We start from the raw sequence: 13965 nt of genomic DNA on the forward strand, positions 1-13965 counted from the left end.
TCCTGAAAGAGAACCTATCTCACGTTCCCAACTTAATGAACCTAAACAGATCATATCCCCACTCGGCTAAATGAGAAGTCAATGCACCAATCCAGCCATTCATTAGCTCCATAGAATCCCAGATCCTATCACAATCAGCCAAGAGAGTGTCACAATGTACATAACCAAATCACACCCCCTCCTCAATCTCCGTCCAGCCCCTAACCTCCCCAAAATCCATAACGCGATACTCACCCCCAAACCGATTGAGGGTATCCTCCCAGTCGCGATCCACCGCCAACTCAGGCCTCCACCTCACCGTCCGCGCCAGTCTCTCCTCCAACCGTCCCTCCAAACGATCCACGATGAACCCGCCAATGGACGGGATATGCGCGAACCCTCGCCCGGACGCGCCCACCGCACACAGCAAAGATGGATAGTCGGGATGATAATCGATCAAGAAATTGCGGTCGACGGTGTCGGCGCACCAGCAGATGCGGGCGAAGACGAGCGGGCGGTGCGCCAGCTGGGGTAGGGTGGCGCGCAGCAGGGCGCGGATGCGCGCCTCAGACTCCAACGGGATCTGGTGGCGGGCGAAGGGGACGCTTCGCCTCTCGCTGTGGGGCTTGTTGTCCGGGTTGTCGTAGACCCAGTTGCAGTAGCCGGGATGCTCGTCGCAGATCTTGAGGTCGTGGTGCTCGGCGTCGGGCTCCATGAAGAAGCCCTGGTCGGCGTTGAAGAGGACCGGGAGGTGGCGGTAGGCGGCGGCCTCGGTGGGGGACAGGCGGATGTGCGCGAGCGTCCACGCTGTCGGGCGGAGCTGTTTCTTGAAGTCCAGAAGTTGGTCCGCGTTGGCGCCGGCGGCGAGGATCACTTTGGCCGCGTGGTGGGAAGTGCCGTCGGCGGTTGCGACGCCGATGACGTCTCCTGCGCTGTGGGAGTGGTCGGACGCAGAGGAAAAGAGTAGCCGCACGACTTTCCCTTGCGGATCGCCGCCGATGAATCGCACGCCTAGGCGCTGGGCCTCGGTGATGGCCGCGAGTAGGGCGTTGCGCGCGTGCACCCAGCCCGCGTCTTTCTTCTTCCAGTACCCCTTCCACCCTGGGAGAGGGCCGGTGAGGATCCCTGTGGGGAATGCTTGTCGGAAATCGTCCGGCGTGTTCAGTTCGACTACCTCGTCTCCGGGGCGGTCACGGCGGTGGATATGCTTGAGGCCGTCCGGGGAGAAGGCGGAGGTGATGGATCCGGTCTCGTGGAAGTGTGGTTTGAAGATCGGGTCGTGCTGGAAGCCATGGCTCAGCGCGGCGAAAAAGGTCCGATTGGCGTAGTCCGGGTCGTCGTCGGCTGGAGGTTTCACTGGATAAGACCTCTTTAGGTTAGGGATCAAGCAGACACTCTTAGGGAAGAGAGTAATGAAGCATACTGAAAGAGACAATCTTGTTCACATCGTTCCCCGCCGAGATAGCAGATGGCTGGGGATACGCATCCAGAACCGTGACATTGGTATATCCTCGTCGCGCCAAGTGCAGCGCAGTCGAAGCACCCCACGTTCCGGCCCCTACTATCAGAATATGCGAATTATGCATGCTGCTGTCGCTGCTGTCTCCGCGATTGTTGATTTTGTTGTCCATCGCAGGCAAGGGATCGATGTCAATATGAACCGACACAGAGGGACCTGTTGTCTCGTGAATTAGGTGTGGAGCACGCATTTCCTGGCCCCTTGCAGCCACTAACTATCTCATGAACCCAAACTAAAACTCTCGTATGTGGCCTGTCAAGGACCTTATATTTAATTCCTGTAGCTTGTTGTAGCTGATACATGAACCGCCGGGCCTCCGAGGACGGACAACCGTTTGGAGTGGCCGCGATAAGGGACCAAATCACATCATAATTGGATCCAATTTCGAGCTCCCCCGTAGTGGCACTAGACTAGGCGATGATAAGGCAAGCTTGCTCCACTCTTGCAACAAGCTTCGCTTGGACCTGCCATTGTTCGGTCGATCTGGGGTAGACCTCATCGCTTCACCGTACTGTACATTGACACTAGAAAAGCAGTCTATGACTTGGCGAGGTGGCCAACAACAGCCATTCTCATTTATTTTTGATAGATTCCACAAGTCAAATACCTCATCGAGAAGTCCACGACCAAAAGAGGGCTCACAACACTATGCTCAGCTTCAGTGCAGTCAACATACAATCTCCCCCAAGCAGAATCGACCAAAGAACAGCCCCAGCACGCAAAATAAGAACACGGGCACAGCTCAGCTATCAGGCAGACTGTTGAAATATCGGGGCACACACACATAAGCATCCATATATCCCCTTGCAAGCTCACATCCGAGCAGTCTGATCAACCTCATTATACATAGATCATATGAAATCGCCAAGCAAAGCAGAACAACGCAGATCCGAGTAAAGCGGAGGATTAAGATATAACAGATGATTCAGAGCATGCTCCCAGGCTCGCGGGGCCAATCCTTTCCAGTATCAGATCGTAATTCAAATTCTCGACGAGTAAGTGGCTTGTTTTTCTTTTTCAACCTTTTTTATAGATTTTCTTTGCCGATATGTGTGTGAGCGCTTCTTCTCCGCCAAGTTCGCCGCGCGCAACCCATTAAACGAAATTCGAGATCAGGGCACAGCCAGTAAAGCCATCGACACAAACCTATGACGCCATAGATTTGCCGGACATTACTGCAGAAACAACATGAAACTTATTAGCAAAAATTACACTCCTTAATTCCCATGGACAAATCAAGCAAAGCTTGCCTCAGGCCCCACAACCCTCCCCTCCAGATCATCCACATGATTACACAGCGCGACAAACAAATCGAAAAAGAAGGGATGGCCCCTCTCCATCTCCAACTGCATCGTGCCGCTGGTCTTGAAGACCGCCCGCGACCGGATGATCATCGCCAGGTACCGCGCACGCAGCCGATCCTCCGACTCGGGCGTATGCTCGTACGCGAAACGCGCGGACCGCAGGATCACGTCCACCGCAATCCCGGTTCGGAGACCCTGTTTGCGCAGGGCGAGGCGCTTGAGGGTCTCGGGGAGGCCGTAGTGCTCGGCGGCGCAGTAAATGGCCGTATCCCGGAGGATGAGGCCTGCCCGGTGATGATGGAAGGTGGCAGTGGGGGAAGTGTTAGGGCCAGCGGATTTACCGTCCTTGCTGGGATGAGTGTGAACTGGCTTGGTTGCGAGGAACTCCTCGGCGTTCTGCTGCCTCTCGTTCTCGCTGTCAGCTTCTTCCTCGAGGCGCCAGGCAGGTGCCTCGAGACCATCCCCACGTAGAAGACGCGGGGAGTAGTCGCCTTTGTAGAAAAATTCGAGGATGCAGGAAAGGATTTCTGGGTCCCTGTCTCTTCGAGTCAGCCTCTCAGACACCCTGGAGGCAACACCCCTGAGTGGTGCAAAAAGGTGATACTTACTCATCAGGCAGAGCCACCACTTTATTCAAGCTGCTCTCGATGAACTGATCTCGGAGCATAGCATCGAAGAAAGTAGCCCGGGAGAGTACATCTTCATGCGCGACGAAGAGGCGATGATCCGGGCCCACGATCAAGCTAACCACGGGGCTCACGAGGGGGCTGGGGGGTTGCAGAATACATTAGCTTCCACGGCCCGGACATGCAAGGAGACATTGGCATGCGAAAGCATACGCAAAAAGCTCAAGCAAAGCAAGAAGAAGACAGAGACAGCCCGCAGGAATGACCAGATAAATGCAGATAAACACCTACCTATTAAGAGGCGGCTCCTTCATGGTCGACTTCTCTTCCTTCTTCTCTTCATCCTTTCCCTTCCCACCCTTCATTGACTTGGTCTTAAACCCTACCTTCTTGGTCATGGACGATCGGACAGGCTTCTTGACCCGGCGGTTCTGAGCTAGCAAGGACGCAGAGCGTCTTCTACTGGCCCTTCCAGCCATCGTGCTTCTGCCGCCCGGATCCATCCACTGGACCAGGAACGAGACGATAGACATTCAGGTGTGGAATGAAGAGAGAAGAGAGAAAGCAAGAGAATTAAGTGACCAGAAGAGGGAGCAGAAAGCGAATGACTGTGGATCAAAACGCAGGAAAGGACAGGAATGACGCTGCCGCCGTTGAGTCATGCACAGGGTCGCATGAACGGGGGGAGGAGTCTCGGAAGCTGGTCATGCAAGACTACAGGTTCCCTTTCCGCAGACACCGGGCTTCATCAGAAGAAGACCCGGCGGGAAGCTTGCAAAGGAACTTGCGATCTTACGCTATCTAGCTTGCACTTGCGGTCATCTACGGTAAAGTAGAGACACTATAGCGGGACGGTCGACTCTGGGAAGCGCGGAGAAGAAAGAGAGAGAAGAGCAGAGAAGAGAAACAGGAATTAAGAGATGAAGGTGTGATGGTGGTGGTGGGGATCATGTGATGGTGAGCGGCTGACCGATCAATCATTCGTGCTTGATTTTCGGCTACTGTACTTATCGTCGCAGTACTTCCAGGCTACAACCAGGCTCGGTAGCCCAGGCAGGAATAAAATCTCCCATGACGTTATACGTATAACCTAAGATATAGACTGATGATCATGAACAACAATCATGAGCAGCTTCTTGCCACACAACAGAAAGAAGCACGCCCTCTGAGCACATCGCTCCACGCCGTAAAATAGGAAAAGAAATGCAAGCATGCAGATAAAGTAGGCCCCAGATACATGACATGAAACAGGATGATCGCTACCGGACATACCATGACAGAACAACAGTAACAACACTATTAGCAGATCATAGACAGTAAGAGAATGTACCCGAGGTGGGAAGATGCTTCGACGAAGACAGCAACGTCCTGGTGAATACGCGAGCATCAGGATCAGGCAGTCTTCTTCTTCCGGCCCCGCTTAGGCTTCTCCTCATCGTCAGCAGTAGCAGCAGCGGCCTTGGTCGGCTTCTTCGCGGCCTTCTTCTTAGCGGCAGCAGGCTCCTCGTCGGCTTCCTCGACAGCGGCCTTGGATTTGGCTGGACGACCGCGCTTGGAAGTCTTCGGCTTGACCTCCTCTTCCTCGTCTTCATCAGATACAGGCTTAGGTTGAGCGCTCTTCCTGGATCGCTTAGGCTTGGGTGCTTCTTCTTCGTGCTCCTGCTGCTCACCGTCGGCCTCAGCCTCGACCTTAGGGTCTTTCTTGGGCTGAGCACGACTGCGCTTCTTGCTCTTGGGGGTAGGCTCCGCCTCATCCTCCTCGTCAGCTTTGGCCTGAGCCTTCTTCTGTCCATTTATGTCAGTTTCAAGTCCGAATGAAAGCCAGGTATTTAGTCACAAAATCTTACCTTAGCCGCAGCCTCCTTTTTGGTGGCCTTCGAACGGAAGCCATTCATACCAGGACGGTTGACTTCAACATCCTAATCATCGATACGGATTAGAATTGCTCATTGACCCACGAGCAAGCAAATAGCACCAACCCCCAACCAACCCCCATCGACACCAAGAAAAAGAAAGAGAAAAACTTACCCCCTTCCAATCCTCATCATCAACATGCCCCTGCTCCAAGGCCCGACGAACCTTGTCTTGATTCTCCTCAGAAAGCTCATCAAAGCCATCGAGAGCCGAGCAATCCGTCTCATCCCCACCACTTATGTCCTTGATAGCATCCTTCAGATTCTGGATGACATTCGGCGTGACACAGCCCCTGATTGTGGGGGAGAGGTACATCAGATACTGAAAGGGTTCTCATGGTGCACGACACACAAACCCAAGGCTCAAAATGCTTGCTGCTTGCAGATGGCCAGGGAGAAAGACTTACCAGTGACGCCATTTCCAGCTCTGGTAATCGCCTGCTTCGACCCAGCTGCCGTGACGGAGCTCCCCCTTGGCGATCTTGATTTTGGCGTCCTTGCATTCCTTGTTCTGGCAGCCGGCACGGCTGCTGCTCGCCTCCTCTGGGGGAATAGGTTAGTTCAGAGCTCAATAAATCAGAGGTGCATAGTTCGTCGAGTAGCATGATTGTGCTAGTAGTGCAGACAACTGAAGAAAACCCAGTGTAGAATATTATAGGAGAATCCAAAATGAAAAAAAAAAAAAAAAAAAAAATCTAGGAATCTGGTGAAGTGGATAATGTGACAGTTGGCAGGACAGCAGCTCGGCAGAACAAATATTGAAGACTCGTAGACAACAAATCCCTATCACCAGCCCATATTTCATATATCGATACAAATTTATGTCTTGAGAAAATCGAATGTACACAGCAACACTGTACTTCGAAGGCAGGAAAGGATCGATGGAACAGAACTTACCCAGCCGATATGCGCCCATTTTTGCCGGACTGCAATGACGACGGTGCTACGTGCGGCAAGTTTCTTGGGTTCTGGCACAAAACACCTGACTTCACTGGGTTTGAGAAAGCAGGTCAAACACTCGAGACTGTCGAGAGAATTTGAAGACACACCAACAGTAGGTGGGCGATGGAAAAGAAAGAAAAGAAATAAAAAAAAATTGGCAGCGAGGTTGAAAACAGAAGAGGAAACAATCGGAGGTGGTCTGAGAGAGGAAGGAAAACGAGCGTGAGTGGGAAAGGGAATGCGGGCGAGCCAACAGCCCAACGGAACCCGCCAAAGACCATTGCCGCAGGGCTCCTCGCCGCCCTTTTGCTACGACGCTCATGGCTGGTAATGATCATTACTGAATTTTGTTTTGCTCTAGATGACAGACTGTCACGGGCTCTTTAATTGTCTCTATCTTGGAACCACTTTAAATAGTGAGGTTGGTGGTTATTATCACTACTACATCTTCAATCCCTGCGGTCGCTGCGGTCGGTTCTTCGAGAATACTTCGAAATCATCGGTCTTACTGCAGAAGGCTGAAGAACAGTCGAGAACTCTAAAAGGCATCATCTACCTAGTATATACACTACCAACGTAGCAGTTCAATTCCTAGATATCATTGCTCATCAGATGTCGCCTATCGCTGCCTATCCCACCCATTGTTGCCTAGAAAATCAACCATGAGCACGGGCTTGACTCGTACATACATCAGATTTCACCAACAACAAATATCACTGAGAACATGAGAACCTGAGAACCTGAGAGCCTGAGAGCCTGAGAGCCTACCCCAGCCGGGTCTCCACAAATATGAGGTGCTCTCATAGATCAGAGTTCAGGCTCATGTCCACAACGATCCCGAAGCGCTTCAAGCCAGATGGTATGAAGTTTCTCCAAATCGGCGATGTGCTTCTGAAGCATGACCACTGCCCCAAGGCTGAGACGCGACATGTATGCAGAAGCGTCTCCGACAGCTGGGTCTTGGCCCGTGGAGGTGCGGTGGTGATGCTCAATCATTGCCAGCGCATCATCGATGGCTCGACGGATCAGATGAGGGCGATTCATGTCCAGCGCGATCGTGGACGCGGGGAAATATAGCCACGAGGTAACATCATCGAAGCCAGACACCTCATTTGCCAGAGCATGTATCATCAACTTCCGCGTCAGTAGGAATGCTCGCTCGGTGTATTGAATCGAGTCAATCCGCTTCTCCTCGTCTGTAGCAAGGGTTTCGAAGCCAGGCTCATCTGCAGGAGTTAGTGCTTAACAACGGGACTTTTCAGGTCTGAAGGGACTGCCTTACTGTAAAACGGACGTTTGACCAGGACCAAACCCATGATGGAAACCATGATCTGGAGAAGCGTAGACTTGGAAGAAGACCAAATCTCATTTGGGTTCTGTGCAGGCCATGTGCCCAACAGACTAAGGCAAACCTGGCCGTCGAGGTGCAGATTAGGATTGATTTCTGCCTCAGTGACGGAACAGTAGTGAAAGAAAGCAGCCGGGGGCTTGCTTGGGAATTGATCCGTGAGGTGGAAGTCAATCACAAAAGGCGCATGCTCGTACGGAGTGCCCGCAGGCCCAACAATCAGAGTCCTGATGAGATCCACGCGTGACTCCCATGAACGGACATAGATGCCAGCAGGAAGAGATGTATTGAGGACCCTCCATTCCTTTTGTATGCGCTTGATACTCAAGCTGGAATTCCCCGCGGGCTCACTCGAGAGGAAATGATGATCAGAGGGAGGGGGTCCTTCGAGTACGAGGAACGCTGGAGGAGCCGATGATCCGGGGGGTTCTGTTCCACTCATTTCCATGTCTCCTTCAGCATCTGCCATTGTGACATGATAATACGGGAAGTCCTCAATGTGTTCCAGTGCGTCTTTTGAAGCGTGTGTAGGCTCTGCCTCTTCCCCATGGGATACTCCGTGGCAGTTGGCATCATCATCGTCATCAGTGTCTTCATTATCGGTATCATCTGTGTCGAGATCTTCGGACTCGTCGTTCGGAGCCAACTCATTAAGAGGCATTTCTTCACAATCACAAGGATATGACAACAAGATTCTCTCCGTTGGCATCTCAATATCCACACATGAATCTCCGTGGGTCAACCGCACCGTGACGGTACCATCGGTGTTGGGTTTCATGATCATCCCGACAAAGTTCGCATGTAACCTTGCGCAGAAGTCTTCGTAGTGAACACTGAGGCGTGTAGGTGCCGGAGAGTTGTCGACTACGATTGTGCTCTTGAACCATGCAGTACGAACGACGTCTCTCTTCGATTTCTCGAGGTAGCTCCGTATAGCATCGAAGTGCTTGGAAGGTGCATGGCTCGAATGATCGGCGCCATTGCCAGAGGCAGGGCTTACCCGGAGAGCTTGCAACACAGATGCGTGTATAGTGCTCGGTATAATATGCACAAGTCTCCCTGGTGACCTACGTAGGGCAGGGAAAGAGGCGAGCTCGTAGAGCGATACTGGAGTTTTCTTGGTGTTCAAGGTTCCCAGTCGAGTGTATTCGTGGTTTAGACAGTATCCGTGTAGCGGGAGCTCAACAGTAGCGTCGTCGTACCATCGAACATATGCTACTCGCTCTCGACTATCCACCTCTTGAACCACGCCCACTTCGTGTGAATGAAGCGACAAGCATGATGAACATCTATTATCACCTCCGGTCGAAGGAATTGCTTGAACCGAGTCTTTGAGAACAGTCAAATCTCCAGGGAAGACCTCTTCGGCGGGATAGGGATTTGGTGTATGCAGAGATATTGCGTTCTCTATGGTAACCTTCCCGTTCTGCCACTGAACTGTCGTGTCTGTCTTGGACGAGACAATTCGAAAGACATTCAGATCATACCCATACGAATATTCAACTGGGACGTGACGATAGTGAGGGTATTTTGCAGCCGCTCCAACCGTGTCACGGAAGCGCACTACACTTCCCAGTTTCATCAAGCATCTGGGCCTCAGCTGAAGCTCCTCCTCACTAGACTTGTTCGTCGGGGCCCGACCGAAGTCACACTTGACCGCATACTTCTTGAACAAAGATGCTCTGATTATCTCCGTCCCCCCAGTGACTGTGTCTTTGTCTATGCCAATCCCGAACGCATTTGGCATCATCCACTTGACATGGTACTGTGAAGCTGGTGTAGCCAACGTGCAGACATGCTGACGACCACGAGTGGGGTTCTTGGTACGAGCACCATAGACTTCGCACATGTTCGCGGCATCGACCAAGGCAGCTCGGCCAGGATAGACTTGACCAGGGTCCTTGTATACTATCTCGGCTCCGGCAACCTCTGACTGTTCAGTAATCTCTCCACCGCGTGGCATCCACACCAGCCTTGCTGGGTCGACCCAAGCTGGACATTCGACGTTCAATGGATTGTAGAGGGTGACGACCTCGCTTTGCCTCGTCAAAAACACAGGATCTCGATCAACATGCCGGATGACCCCAAGCTTCTGCTGATATATGATGTGGTCTCCCACGGCGAATGGCTCATGAGACTCAATGTCGGAGACGACAACATCATGTAGCAAGTTAGATTGTAGTTCGTCCATCGGTGGCATTATGTTAGAGCTGAGACACTTCGGCTTATCCTTGAATCTCAGCGGGCCATGTTCCCCTGTTAGTGAGTTGCTGGGGAGAGACGCGACAGGCTCCAGGGTGTATCTGGTCCGGCAACTTAGTACCCTGCCACACATGGCATCGTGTGCTTGGCATTTGACGATATCACCAATGTGGCATTCTCTGTCGATGAGTTGAAGCTCATTTTCAGGAATCAGCGAGTAGCCCTGCGATCTATCCACGAACCGGACAAAGACATATCCTTGCGGGGCCTGTTGAGGAGCAAAAGAGACCTTAGTAAACACGCAGAAGAAGTCCCTGAGCTTTGCTACGTACGTCCTCTGTCTGCAGGAATTTCTCCAGAATTCCCGCGGGTGTCGATGGATGAGAAAGGATGAGGTATTCGTCCGGCGGGTAAACTAGGGGCTTTTATGCAGCATAGGTCAGTCACACCAGAGCTCTGTGTTCTGGAGAGGGGGAAGAGAAAGTACATCATCATGAGTACCCTGCATCTAATCAGTATCCGAGAGAAGGTTACTACAAGAGACCTGGTAAACATACCTCAACAGAGCACACACGAGACGGATTTGAGACCAGACAACATATATCATCTGGTTCGAACTGCTGAGCATGAGCTTTGAATTATAGAAAGAGTAGGAGACGATCTCTGCCTCAGCTCACTGAACTTACGTGGGCCTTCGTATTTCTTTGTGCCTCAGCAGTCGCCGCCATGGTCAGGAACGAGGATACACGATCTGCATAGGCGGTTGAATCTGCAGTGAGCAAGTATTTGGGAGAGCCAGATCCAAGTGATAGTGGGAAGGAGAGAGAAGGGAGTAGATTCTGTGAGATGCGAGAGTAGTAGTTTGCTGACGAGAGGAGGAGGAAGAAGAAGAAGGGGAAGATAAATAGCGTCAGAGGTATGGGATCACCCGTCAGGTTGAGGGAAAGTGAAAGAAGCTCCTTGGAGCCTTGAGGCGGCTCTGCCGTTCACCTCAGGGAGTGAATGAAGAGCTCAGGGCCAGAGACCGATCAAAGAGGGCCGACGCACTTCACGACCTTCTACAGGCCGTGTGTGATTACATGCCAGAAAGACCAGCCAGCCCCGCCGGGAAGAGGAAGTATAGATAATGAACAGGGAGGAGGGGTTTGTCACTTTTCTCAACAACACCTCCAAAGAGACTAGGCGAGAACAGGCCCCATCGGCCATTGTGCACTGTTATCCCCCTTCAGCCCTGAACTATAGAAAAGAATCCTCGTGGACCATGAAGTTGTCAGCCTGTCATACCGTGGACGATAGCAGTATATACTTCAAGTCGCCCAACCTCGGATAAACTTCCCTACATTAAAGGCAGTCTTGGCACAGCCACCCACTTTCCCTTCCCAAAGCTTCCAGAACAACCACCGGCACCGCCGATCATCAAACCCTCCAACAATCCTACACCTACACTTTCCACCCATCACCAACCTAGACCTCAACTCCTCCTCCTCACAAAACCACCACAACCACCACCACCAAAAACCAACGCCTCCCCAAAATGTCCGAACCCATCCCCGAATCGATCCCCACAAGCGCCGACCCGCGCAGCAAACGGCCCCTCAAGCGACGCGCCCTGAACACCCCGCAAACCGCACAATCCGAACAAGCCTCGCAGATCGAGACGCTGATGCGGGACCCAACGCGCGAGATCCATCTGCCCACCCAACGACCCCCGCGCACGGCGGGGTCGCTGCCGCCGCCGCCGGAGATCGTCGCCAACGTGCAGGGGTCGTCGGCCGGCGCGGGGTCCGGCGAGTTCCACGTCTACAAGGCCAGCCGGCGGCGCGAGTACGAGCGGATCCGGCTGATGCAGAACGAGGTGATCCAGGAGCAGGAGGATGAGGCGTGGGCGCGGAAGCAGGCCGACACCAAGCGGCGGGACGAGGAGCGGACGGAGAAGAATCGGCGGCGGAGGGAGAAGAAGAAGCGCGCTAATGCGAGGAAGGAAACCACTCATCAGGCCGGTGGTGAGGAGGGAAAGGATGGGGCTGCTGGGGATCGGATGGTGGTTGATCGGGCGGATGAGACGGCGGCGGCGGCTGGGGATGGCAATGGCAATGGCAATGGCAATGGGGAGGCTGGTGGGGAGGTGCAGGGGATCATTATCCATGATGATTGAATTGCATTGGATTAGATTGGGGGGCAGGTAGTGGCTGGAAAGTGCTATGGCCACTATTGCACAACATGTGGAAAAAGATGCGGTAGGATTACAATGTACGATATGAAGATACCCATTAGTTTGAAAGTCTAGGATGTTCTTACAGAATGTCCGTTGCCGAAAAGTCATCGTGCAGAATTATGTACGCAATTTTTACTATCTTTGATATCTCGCTCAATTTACTCGTCGCCGCCACCGGCTCCGACACCCACTTGCTGGGCCGACTTACCGCTGCAGATGTCGTCAACACGGAGAAGCAGGCAGGCGGACTAGTTTCTCTGGTTAGCTTGGGGGACAATCTGACATTAACAGCGCGGGCACTCACCTCAACAGCAGTCTTGATGCTCTGGAGCTTGACAGCCTCGGGCTCCCAGACTCCGTACTCCTTCATATCAACCAAAGCTCCGGAGTCGCCGTCCAGACCCCAGGTGGTGTGGCCCTCGACGTGCTTGGCTCTCATACGAGTGAGAACACGGATGGGGCTGGCACCGGCGTTCTGTGCTAACGTGCGGGGGATGACCTCCATGGCGTCGGCGACGGCCTTGTAGGGCCACTGCTGGACGCCCTCGATCGACTTGGCCAGCTGGCTCAAGCGGACAGAGACGGCCATCTCGATGGCACCACCGCCGGGGGAAAGGCGGGGATGGAAGATAACGTTCCGGGCCACGGCCATGGCATCCTGGAGGTTACGCTCGATCTCATTCAGGATATCCTTCGAAGGACCGCGGAGGAGGATCGTGCAGGCCTTGGGGCTCTGGCACTTTCTCATGAAGGTGAAGTACTCGTCGCCAATCTTCTCGATCTCGAACAGACCGCACTGGGTTCCGACGTCGGACTCCTGGAGGTCGTCCACGCGGTTGACAATGGTGGCGCCCGTGGCTCTGGCGATACGGTTGTTGTCCGTCTTTCTGACACGGCGGAGAGCCGTGACATTGGCCTTCATCAGGAAGTGCTGAGCGAGATCTGAACACAGGAATTAGCTATATGCAAACCCAACATCTCAGCGCTTGGTTCCTACCCGAGACACCCTTCTCGGTGATGACAACGTCGGGCTTCAGAGCCAAGATGGCATCACACATGTGCTTAACCTGCTCCTCCTCGATCTGCAAGATACGGTTCCAGTCATCCTCCTTGGTGATCTCGATGTTCGTCTGCGATTCACCCTTCTTGTACTCCAACGGGCAGTCGAGCAAGATGATGCGGGGGTTCTCGATTCTTCTCCGCATCTTCGGGTGCGTGATATCCTTGTTGACCATGACACCGTCGATAACCTCACTGTCCTCAATCTGACCACCGGGGATCTTCTCGATACGAGCGTAGCGCTTGATGTCAACCTCACGCTTGCCACCGCCAGCGTCAAAGGACACAGTCCGAACCGCCTTCAGGGCGAGGCTGCACATAAGCTCCGACCACCGAGAGACGAATTTGGTTCCGATGGAGGACTGGATGAGGGTGTACATGGCCTTGTCGTCGTCGATGTCGACGGGTATCGAGACCTCCTCGACGATGGCGAGGGCGTCAGCCAAAGCACGCTTGAAGGCGGAGATGATGACAACGGGGTGGATGTTGCGTTCGAGTTGGGGAAGGGCCTGTGCGAGCATTTCACCGGCTGGTACATGTTAGCAGGCTTGCTTCGGCAATCAGGAGAGCCCCGAAGCAGCGATGCATGCATACCAAGAATAATGACGGTCGTCGTTCCATCTCCGACCTCCTCGTCCTGAGTGCGGCTCAATTCGATCATGCTCTTCGCGGCGGGGTGCGACACCTCAATTTCTCTCAGGATAGCGTGTCCGTCGTTCGTCAGGACAATACCGCCCATCGGATCCAGCAGCATTTTCAGCATAGCCTTGGGTCCGAGACATGACCGGATGATATCCGCAACGCTGCAGTTGACAATCCTGTATTAGAGACCGGAGCGGGGGAGGCGGGGGGGGGGGG

The 13965-nt window shown here is 53.4% G+C and overlaps 6 protein-coding genes across 6 annotated transcripts in view; 1 reads left to right on the top strand and 5 right to left on the bottom strand.

Annotated features, from left to right (window-relative positions):
- Nucleotides 1-178: 178 nt before the first annotated feature.
- Nucleotides 179-1574, bottom strand: BO66DRAFT_343600 (NAD(P)/FAD-dependent oxidoreductase; the record flags this gene model as incomplete). The annotated part of the gene is made up of 2 exons (XM_025644495.1): nt 1403-1574; nt 179-1335 (listed from the first exon to the last, which is right to left on the bottom strand). Coding segments are annotated over exons 1-2 (1320 nt in total), but the record flags the coding sequence as incomplete, so codon positions are not given.
- A 1159-nt stretch (nt 1575-2733) lies between these two features.
- BO66DRAFT_316353 (uncharacterized protein) lies at nt 2734-3565 on the bottom strand (the record flags this gene model as incomplete). Its single annotated transcript, XM_025643508.1, has 3 exons — nt 2734-3224; nt 3270-3337; nt 3411-3565. Coding segments are annotated over 3 exons (714 nt in total), but the record flags the coding sequence as incomplete, so codon positions are not given.
- Nucleotides 3566-4464: 899 nt separating this feature from the next.
- On the bottom strand, nt 4465-6257 carry BO66DRAFT_418362 (uncharacterized protein; the record flags this gene model as incomplete). The annotated part of the gene is made up of 5 exons (XM_025649737.1): nt 4465-5213; nt 5276-5347; nt 5457-5634; nt 5749-5884; nt 6239-6257. 5 exons carry the CDS (start codon nt 6255-6257, stop codon nt 4821-4823), a joined length of 798 nt encoding a protein of 265 aa, XP_025506675.1. The 3' UTR covers nt 4465-4820.
- Nucleotides 6258-6940: 683 nt separating this feature from the next.
- On the bottom strand, nt 6941-10561 carry BO66DRAFT_469091 (ubiquitin-conjugating enzyme E2; the record flags this gene model as incomplete). The annotated part of the gene is made up of 6 exons (XM_025652701.1): nt 6941-7509; nt 7566-10101; nt 10166-10255; nt 10321-10335; nt 10391-10450; nt 10520-10561. 6 exons carry the CDS (start codon nt 10559-10561, stop codon nt 7091-7093), a joined length of 3162 nt encoding a protein of 1053 aa, XP_025506676.1. The 3' UTR covers nt 6941-7090.
- Nucleotides 10562-11243: 682 nt separating this feature from the next.
- BO66DRAFT_368102 (PRKRIP1 family protein) lies at nt 11244-11988 on the top strand (the record flags this gene model as incomplete). The annotated part of the gene is made up of 1 exon (XM_025645318.1): nt 11244-11988. The coding sequence occupies exon 1, from the start codon at nt 11368-11370 to the stop codon at nt 11986-11988; it is 621 nt and encodes a 206-aa protein (XP_025506677.1). The 5' UTR covers nt 11244-11367.
- Nucleotides 11989-12116: 128 nt separating this feature from the next.
- The window catches only part of BO66DRAFT_389427 (chaperonin-containing T-complex subunit CCT3), a 2258-nt gene continuing 409 nt past the window's right edge, over nt 12117-13965 (bottom strand). Inside the window, exons 3-6 of the mRNA XM_025646798.1 lie at nt 13702-13910; nt 13046-13636; nt 12353-12990; nt 12117-12296 (exon numbers count right to left, since the gene is read on the bottom strand). Of these exons, the coding sequence (XP_025506678.1) occupies nt 12207-12296; nt 12353-12990; nt 13046-13636; nt 13702-13910 (1528 nt within the window). The 3' untranslated portion in view covers nt 12117-12206. The remainder of the gene's footprint in view (nt 12297-12352; nt 12991-13045; nt 13637-13701; nt 13911-13965) is intronic.

The sequence above is a fragment of the Aspergillus aculeatinus genome, assembly GCF_003184765.1.
Source record: "Aspergillus aculeatinus CBS 121060 unplaced genomic scaffold BO66scaffold_9, whole genome shotgun sequence".
In the NCBI taxonomy this organism is placed as follows: Eukaryota; Fungi; Ascomycota; class Eurotiomycetes; order Eurotiales; family Aspergillaceae; genus Aspergillus; species Aspergillus aculeatinus.